The 9,442-nt window shown below is 51.1% G+C and overlaps 1 protein-coding gene across 1 annotated transcript; it reads right to left on the reverse strand.

Moving 5' to 3' along the window:
- Positions 1-305: 305 nt before the first annotated feature.
- CHST12 (carbohydrate sulfotransferase 12) lies at positions 306-8,484 on the reverse strand. The gene is made up of 2 exons (XM_058035545.1): positions 8,421-8,484; positions 306-2,066 (listed from the first exon to the last, which is right to left on the reverse strand). Exon 2 carries the CDS (start codon positions 1,970-1,972, stop codon positions 722-724), a length of 1,251 nt encoding a protein of 416 aa, XP_057891528.1. The 5' UTR covers positions 1,973-2,066; positions 8,421-8,484; the 3' UTR covers positions 306-721.
- Positions 8,485-9,442: the final 958 nt, after the last annotated feature.

Here is a 9,442-nt window from a genome sequence, read left to right on the forward strand (position 1 = left end):
CAGAGGTGCTGTGTTGGCCACCTGCATGCCCCAAAACACCCCGCAGGACCTGCAGTCACTGCTCCCAATGCCATTTCCTTCCTGTGACCCTGGTGTCACACTCCACACCTGCGAGCAGTGTGAGTCAGATCCTTCAGGGTGTTCTTCCAGGCCTGTTTGGCAGAGTCAGGCACTGACCCATCCCACTGCCTCAAGCCCATCTTGGAGTGACCAGCAGCCACCACCACCAACATCCCGTCCAAGTGCTCTGCAAACCTTGGACCTCCGAAACAGCAGCCCTGAGACAACACACAGAGGCAGGTACATAATTTCTTGGGGTTTTCTTTTACTTTTTTTTTTATTCCTTCCCTTCCTTTGCCATGACACACGCTTTGTTTTAAATATCTTAAATATATTAATTTTTAAAAAGTATTAATAAAAAGCTACTGAAGGACATGATTGGCAGAGTGACCAAGGGCAGCAACCCATTGCAAAGTATGGGGGGCATTTTAAAAGACAGAAAACAAATGATAACCCAAAAAAATGGCATTTTTTGCATATGCAGAGCTGGCTGTAATACCCTGGACTCTGGCATTATTGTAAAAATGGAAGGGGAAGCAGTAGAAAAAATATATTCCATTGTACCAACTTGCATTGGGAAGGGAGTTAAGAGCAAAACCGAGGAGGATTGAAACATTTTTGGTATTTCAGATGTTCCCTCCCACACCCACTGCCCAATCACTCAGTCTTTAAGCAAGTTTTCTGGCTTGGGGTAGCCAAAGAGTACAAAATCTGCTTCATAAAGCTTGTAGAGCTGCTGCCTCCAAGCCAGTGGGATTTTGGCAAACCAGTTATCTTCCCAGCTGCTGGCAGTCCTGTTTCGGTAGCTGGGTGGGAAGCGAAGCAGCCTGTCCACTTTGAGGAGCTGCAGTAAATAAGCAGCATCCTCGTCCAGCGTCTCCAGCTTCCCGATGAAATCATAGTCTATCTGGCACGGGTGGCACAGACGGTAAACCTGCCTCCAGTGCTCATTGAAGGGGGCCATCTTCTCTGTCCTGGGATCCAGTAAGTACTGGATGAAGTCCGAAAAGGAGACTTTGAGGCCCGCCCCGAAGGCCTCGCTGACGGAGGTGGGAAGGTTGGTGTGGTTGGAGTAGAGCTTCAGCATGGGGATGGCGAAACGCCGGTAGAAGTCCTCGTTCTCCAGCTCGAACTTGCTGCGGAAAGCGGAGATGAGGCGGACGAAGGGGTCTCGCACGAAGAGGAACTTGGTGTATTTCTTCAGCTTGATCTTCATCAGGTGCCGCGAGAACTTCCCGTAGCGGCGCCAGAACTTGTTGAAGGTCAGGTGGGTGCTGGTGTTGTGGACGTGCTCGCGGGGGATATCCAGAGGGTTCCTGTAGGGCACCCCCTGGTCCAGCAGGCTCTCGCTCAGCACGATCATCACACGCTTCCAGTTGGTGCAGGCCACCTTGGGCACGTAGCAGTAGATGACGCCGTGGCGGTCATCCACGATCAGGTGGTTGAGCTCGTAGTTGGGAATGTCATCGAAGGAGCGCTCCTTGGTGGGGAAGGTGAAGCTGGAATTGGCACAAAACTCACGCAGTGTTCTCTGCCTCTCTACCTGCAGCTTCTCTTGGTCCAAGCTGTTCCTGTCCTTGTGGGTAGACCAGTCATAGCCCCGCACGTTCTCCTCCAAGTTACTCACCACAGGCTTGTTGGAGCCCTGGACGAGGAGCTGCTCTGTCTTTCGGGGGATAGAGCTGTTCTGTTTCAGGCTCGAGCTCAGCAGCTTTGCCAAAAATTCATCTACATCTGGCAAAGTTTCCCAGTCCTCACCTGCTGCGATGGCTCCCGGGGAATGGGGTCTGGAGAAGGATGTGTGCAGGTAGAAGTGAGCTGTCCCCACGTTGTCCCAGTACACAATAATCAGGAGGATCATGAAGATGGAGACCAGCACCACAGACAGACGGAGGAGCCGCGCTTTGGTCATCCTGACACTACTGTGGTAGCTGGCTTTCACCTGGACTCACCTCTGGCTTGTGGAGTGAGGCTTGGGATCCAGCATGGTGCTGCAGAGCAGGAGCCTGGAAAGGTATGAGGAAAGAAAAGTTAATCCTTAAGAAATCCTTCTAGTTTGGAGAGAATGACCTGGCACAGTCAAAACTTGTTGTGGGTATGACCATCCCCATTTCCACATGGGGAGAGCGGTGAGAAGCGCCCCGCTGGAAAGAGGCTCATCAGAACGTGGCCTGTCAGTTGTCACTTCACTGGGAACAGGTGAAACCCTATTATCAGTACACTGTCTACAGACTTCTGCTGCATCAGAAAGCAGCTCGGCAGTGCTGTGTGTACAAAGATGTCACTGGCTGCTGCTGAACTGCACACAGGCTGCCTGATGAGTACAAAATGTGGGAGCAGCAGGTGAGAGAGCAGCCTGGGGCCAAGCTGGGGCTCTGCTGGGAGCATCTCATATCTGTGAGGGGACAGGCAGCAAAGGGTAGAAGGGAGTGGGACAATTTCCTAAAGGTCAGGATTTGGTTGCCTCTTTTGTGCCAGATCAGGTGACCTGACAAAACCTGGACACACTACACAGGGGAGGCTGAAGGTCAAACCAGTCTAAACCTGGACAAACTACACAGTGGAGGCTGAAGGTGGCCAGAGACACCCCAATGTGCTGCTTTGTGCCACACAAGGAGAGACACACTCTGAGGTCTGAGACTGGCTGGACATTGCTCCTGCTGGCTCCACCAGCAGCAGCTCAATCTGATGCTGGGACCAAATTCCTCAATTCAGGAGCAGCAGCCTGGAGTCTGAGGATGGCATCACTTCTTGCAGCTCAGTCCTCCTGAATTCTGCATCCTGCCCTCTGCCTGAGTGTGAGCGAGCGTGCGCAAGCGTGCGTGAGTGTGCCTGAGTGTGCAGGAGCGTGCCCAAGTGTGCCTGAGTGTGAGTGAGTGTGCCCAGGTGTGCGAGAGTGTGCGTGAGTATGTCTGAGCATGTGAGAGTGTGAGCAAGCGTGTGTGAGCGTGCCTGAGTGTGAGCAAGTGTGAGAAAGTGTGCAAGAGTGTGCGTGAGAGTGAGCAAATGTGTCCGAGCATGCCTGAGTGTGCCCAAGTGTGCAAGAGTGTGAGTGAGCGTGTCCAAGTGTGTCCGAATGTGCCCTTGCTCCTGCCCGGGCTGTCTGTCTCACTGCTGGGCAGGAAGGCTCTGAGCAGGGCAGTGTCCAGGACAAGGCACAGATCTGTGCCCAGCTGTGCCAGGATTGATCCCCACCCCAGCATCCCTGCACTGCACAGCCCATAGAGACTCCGTGGAAAAGAGCTGGCTGGCCAAAAGCAGGCATTATAATGTGTCGCAATTTTATCAGTTTCATAGCAGTCATGGCTTTTTATCAATATTAAGTTTCTGGAATTAAATTATTTCAAGAGAAGTTTTGTTTAAATTAAAAAGAAATAGTAAAATGTAGTGATTTCAGGCCTAGAGCTTACTGAGGTAAGTTGGAGAGTATTAAAATACATACACAGAAAGTATGCAGAGCCAATTACCTTTCAGACCTCCTTGATTTTTATACCGTCTAACAAATAAGAAGAAAGAAGTCTCCATGCAGGAGATCCATGATTTCAGCTTTTGGTATCACTGAAAACAAATTCCTTATTGGAGTTATGAATACAGGGCTGAAGGTGCCAGTGGCTCAGTGGCTAAAGCAAGTCCCTGCTGAGAGAACATCACTGACCTGAACACACCATCTTATCTACTCTGTGTGAAGGCACCCTGTAGGTGTTATCTCCATGACCTCTCTTGGTAGCAATTTCATTTTGCCAGGAACAAAGATTACACAAACAGTTCTCCTACAATCCCCCGCCAAGGGATACAGTCCCGATAAGAGCCACACATCAATAAAAATCTAAAGGAGAGATTACCTTTAACTGAATGATTTTGGAGATTAAAGGTGCTCTGGTAAATCTGTGTTCGTGCCCAGACACTGTTGAGTCAGGACCTCTTTTGCTGCTTTAATGTAATTTATATTTCTGTCACACTCAACACTAACAACTCTTGATCACCAAAGACAGGTGAGAAATAGAGGCAGCTCAGATCATCCATTCTGAGGGGTGCAGCAGGTTTGAGTTTTTGCTTTAACCAGCCCCATCTTTTCACTGTTGTCTGCTTTCCATGACTCCCAGCCTGTTTCTTCCCACAAGATCCTCAGGGAACACCCATCTCCCCACCCTGCTGCATGTTTTCTGGTCCAAGGCTCTGTGCAGAGGCAGGCTGGCAAACCAGCCTTGAGCTCTCCCCAAGCCAGCAAGGAGCCAGTGCCTACAGCCAGGGAAGAACAGCACAGCAAAGTGAGGTACAAGTAGTTACTGCAATGTTCTCCACCCCTCCAAGCATAGTCCAGGCTCTGATTATAAACACAGAGCAGCACCTACAGATAAAAAACCAGAGCTGTCCTTTCCACAGACATCCTAAAAATCTTTCCAATGACTTCAGCACAAACCCTGCAAACACCAGCTTTGAAAACAAAGCCACGACAGGGCAAGCTGCCCTGAAAAGTTCTGTTAAAATGAAAGCTGGGTGTCTCTTCTTCCCAAAACACAGAAGTTGCTCCCCAGCCAATTCACACCACCCTTAAACAACATCAACTCCACCCCACACAGAGATGCAGAAGAACTCAAATCCAGATACGCAGAAGTGCTGAGCTCTGTCATTCCCAGGGAAAAGGTGCTCAGTACCTCTGAAGTTGACTGCAGCCTTGCAGTGAATGACTTGGTAAAAAGTCCCTTGCATGGTTGCGCTTGTGTCTCAGGAGTGACGGGTTTTAACAACCAAAGTCCAGGTTTCAAACATTAGACAAGAATTTAGTAACAAAGAGGAACAATACCAGATACTGTTACATGTCAAAGTATTAGGTCAGCTTGTCCCAAGACACAAAACACATATCTGAAGGCTTATGGTTTCTCCACCCTGGTGTATTTATTTACAATTTGGAAGTAGGGACAGACAGAAATTCAGCAGAGCTGTAGCCTAACACAGGCTTTGCACTGCCACACCAAAAAGTGCCCTCTCCTGAAGCCAGGTTTTTATTCTGCCTGTGAAGGGGATCTGGAGGAACTGCAGACATAACGTTTTACACTCTGCAGAGCAAGAAGCAGGTATTACTCAGCAGTAATTCTCCTTGTTTAGCTAGTCAAGATTGAGGATGGAGCAGATCTGAGAAGAAATACTCAGAGAGATCAGCAGAGAGCTAAAGAAGGGGCAAATTACATATGTGCGTCAGCACTTCAGACCAAGCATCTGAGTCCAGCAGCAGAAGATAATAGAGGGACACTGCCAAGCCTCCTGCTTGGCACACTCCTGGGTTTGAGTTTTGCCCAAGTCTGCTCTTGCTTTTGATCCCATTTAGCTGCTCAGGGCAGGGACTGCTTCCCATTCTGGATGAATAGGGTGCCCACTGCGCACAGAATCCCAGCACGCCGCGCTTCCAGCGCCGCTCGAGCCCTCTGGGCTGCCTGGAATGCAGCGAGCCTGGAAAGCTGCACGGAGCATCCTCTCCTGCTGTCCCCAGCCCAGCAGCTCCCACAGCCCTGGGCAGCACTGCAGCCTCCCAGCAGAGCTGTGGACAGGGACACATCACCCTGCTGGCAGCAGCGACAGGAGCAGGCTGGACACTGTGTGTGGCACCCACATTCCTGGGGCAAAGGAAAAGAGGGATCTTCACCAAAGCCACCCCACAATGCAGCTTCACCAAGTGCACCCCAAGGGCTCCAGCCTGCTTTCCAGGACACTGCACACAGGCCTGCCAGAGAGTTTGGCTTTTCCAAGACACACACACAGCAGCAAGCAGCATAAAATCAGAAAGACTCCACTTCTATTAACTCTGCCAGTGCCAGAGAGGAGCCCTGGAAAAGAGCAGTAAGACAGCTTAATGCCCTCTCAGAAGGAAAGCACTGCAGAAAACAAGAGTTGCTCTATTGATTATGAGCCATCCCCTTCCTGAGCACTTCATAAAGGATGCCAGACTGAAAGCACAAATTAGAGCTCTCTGTGCACATTAGAGGGAACGTGCCTCTGTCCTCCCCTTGCAAGAATCAAAAGGGAAAGCTTCCAGAAAGAGCCAAGAATTTACATTCAAGTTCAACCCAAAGTCACCAGCCAACAGGAACGTGCACCAGGATCCAAACAAAGCTGCCTCTGTGACACGGTGCTGGCAAACTGGAGAGTGGACCAAGTGCTATAATCACCCTACAGAGTCCCCTGAGCAGCCGTCCCGTGACCATCTCCAACCTGAACCTGGCCTGGGTGTGAACCAAGAGCTTTGCTCCCCATGCCAGGCCTGGGAAAGACGCCGTGGTCTGAGGTCACTCGTGCCATGACAGGTCAAACCCCTGCTGTGTCAAACAACCACCTCTCAAACTCATTTAACACCAGAAAAAGGGGATGTCCCCAGCATCTTATTGCAAAAGCCATTGCAGATACAACTCCTCGGGGGTTTGGAAACTTTATTTCCACTTCACAGCCCAATTGTAACTGTTTATTCTTAAGATAGATAAGAGCTAAAGTAATTTGTGTCTCTTTATACCTCTCCTCTTGGCTTTATGGAACAACTACATTCTCTTCCAGCCTCTCTGCAAAAGTAACTCCAGCTCACTTACAGGAGCAGAAAATAAAGCAGCTTACAGAAAGGCATGTGCCAGACACAGGGGACAATAAACCCTCTCTATGAACAGCAGTGGTTTTGAAAGAAATGTGCCTTCCAAAGGCTTGGGTGCAGATCCCCTCTCTTCTTGCTTTGGGTTTCCCCAGCAGTAGGAACTATCTCAACTCCTCCAGTGCTCACTTGATCTAACATGAAAAGATACAGGATTTCTGGCAACTTACTTGGATTTTGCCTGCTTAGGAAGACAGAAAGAAGTGCAGTAAGAACTTTTAAAAACACATCAAACCCTCACCAAATTCAAATGGATACCTTCCTTTGGGGCACTTCACCAGGGATCACTGGACCCCTGCAGCCTTCTACACTTATATATCATGGTACACACCACTTATGCTTAGGGAATCAGCATCCTCTAGAAAAGTGGAATCTAATTTAATCTCCTAAAGGTGCAGGAGAACAAGCACCCACCAGTGAAAGCAGTCTGTACCAATAAACAAATTTCATGCACTTGGCTATCACTCAACACATTGTTTCTGCCCAGCTTCCCAAAAGTCTTGTACCCTTTGCAGAGCAAGCTAGTTTTACCTCATCAAATGACACCAATACTTACATTAGTATAAATGTACACCATAAGAAAAAAATGGATCTGCTTTGCATGTTGTACCACAACTTAGCCCATATATGTTAGAGACCAGCAGAAGACCATCCTAATCTAGAGTTTGCCAGCACCTTGCCCGCCACTGCTGCCACAAAGCCCAAATTTACAGGCTTGGCAGCATTTGTCACCTCTTTTTTAATATCACAATTTGTCACAATTTCCTGAATTTCAGGAAGAAATCCCAAAACACAGGACATACTGTTCATCCATTACTTTCATCACAAACTTCCAGCACACGCACCATCCCTAGCTTCACAATCGCACCTCAGGCAGCCCCGATGCTGCAGCCCGGGCCAACAACACCTGGGGACATCTGTTGTGTGTCACCCCTGAGAGCCACCACTGGCTGTAATCACCTTACAAACACCTGGTTCCGGCAGTTTTGAGCTCGGCAGTGAAGTTCAGGCTGGAAGAAGAGCGTTCAGGGCCGGATGCTCGGGGAGCAGCGCTGGAAGCCGGGCAGTGCCGGCTGCATCCCGGCATCGCTCCCGCTGCCCAGCCCGGCAGGGGCTGCAGAGCAGCCGGCACGGCTGCACCAGCCTCAGGCCCAGCACCGGGGCTGGAGGGACTCGCAGAATCATTAAGGTTGGAAAAGATCTCGAGGATCGAGTCCCACGATCATCAATCTAACGCTGTCAAACCGTGACCCCAAGTGCCACATCTACATCCACCTCCAGGGACGGTGCCACCACCACCACCTCTCCGGGCAGCGCGTTGCTTGGGTCAGCTCCAGGCTGTTTCCTCTTCTTCTGGCCTTTTGATATTTGGAAGAAAAGACCGACACCCACCTGTCTACAACCTCCTCCCCGGTGGCCGTACATAGCGATGTGATTCCCCCCGCTCCTCCTTTAATCCGGGCTAAAACCCCCCCAGCTCCCTGGGGAGCGTCCAGCCGGGAAGGTGCCGCGTGTGCGGAGAACGGGATCTGCCCCGCAGAGCCCCCGCAGCCCCAGCCCCGCGTCCCGCCGGACCGAGCCCTACCTGGCACCGGGGAGAGCGGAGGGACAGGCGGGGGCACGCCGCGCTCATAACCGGGAGCTGGTCCGGCCCCGGGGCGGCACCACCTCAGCGAGCCCCGCCCGGCCTCTCGGACAACCCCCGAGCCCTGCCCGGCCCCGCGCTCACCTCCCGCCCGGGCACCGCAGCCTTCGCCTTCTTCCCCTTCCCCTTCTCCTCCTCCTCCTCCTCCCGCCGCGCTCCCGGCGCCGCCTCTCGCGAGACGGCGTGCGCGGGGGTCCCCACGGGGCCGCGCAGGCGCCGCTCCGCCCGCCAGGGGCGGCCCCGGCCGCGCGCCCGCCCTCGCCTGAGGGAACGCAGGGCTGGCGGCTGTGGGGCGGCTCCTGAGCCCTCACACCCTCCCAGCGTGAGGAGAAACGGCCGTAAAATAAACCACACGATTCGCCTCAACATGTGGAAGGGCTGCCTGCCATGGAGGGGGGCAGAGCACTGGAATAGGGTGGCCAGGGAGGGTGCGGGTCTCCCTCTGTGGAGATATCCCACACCCACCTGCACGCGTTCCTCTGTCGCCTGCTTTAGGTGACTCCTCTGTGGCAAGGAGTTTGAATAGGTGATCTTCAGAGAGCCCTCCCAACCCTGAAAATTCTGCCATTTTGTAAAAATTTAACGTAAAGCTCACTTTTAAATTAATTGGAGGTTACCACACCATGACGCTGTGTGGGTATTTAATGTCCCTGAAGCTTGGGTGGCCAGCAGTCATTATAAGGAGCAAAGTTTAAATAACTGGACACAGTAAGGCTAGAAAATGCTGCTGAGAAATCCCAGCACAGTTTAAGCTCCTTTTGCTTCTCTAGTTGTTTGTGATTGGTAAGAATGGAATAAAAAAAAAACATTAGCCCAGCACTGAAAAGTTCCACTTTGCACAAGACACGGGCTGCAGCCTCACATCCAGCAACAATCAAACGTACAAGTGATAATTTACAATCCCACCTCCAAGATTTCAAGCCCCAGCTTTTACATAAATTAAGACTTAAAATGTAGATTTTTCATACAGGGAAGTTCGCACATCACGTGGCTCTGTATTTTTCACAGCAGTCATGGAAAATTATCAAACTCTTTGTCACACAAACTTTCCCTTTGGAGATGCAGCTTCAGACTGAGGTGCTCATCTCAATTCAGCTCACTTGAAA

This window comes from Melospiza georgiana, chromosome 16, assembly GCF_028018845.1.
Source record: "Melospiza georgiana isolate bMelGeo1 chromosome 16, bMelGeo1.pri, whole genome shotgun sequence".
Lineage (NCBI taxonomy): Eukaryota > Metazoa > Chordata > Aves > Passeriformes > Passerellidae > Melospiza > Melospiza georgiana.

What these genes read in the sequence shown, in the direction of transcription:
- CHST12 (XM_058035545.1), bottom strand. Translation starts at nt 1,972, where the DNA reads ATGACCAAAGCGCGGCTCCTCCGTCTGTCTGTGGTGCTGGTCTCCATC.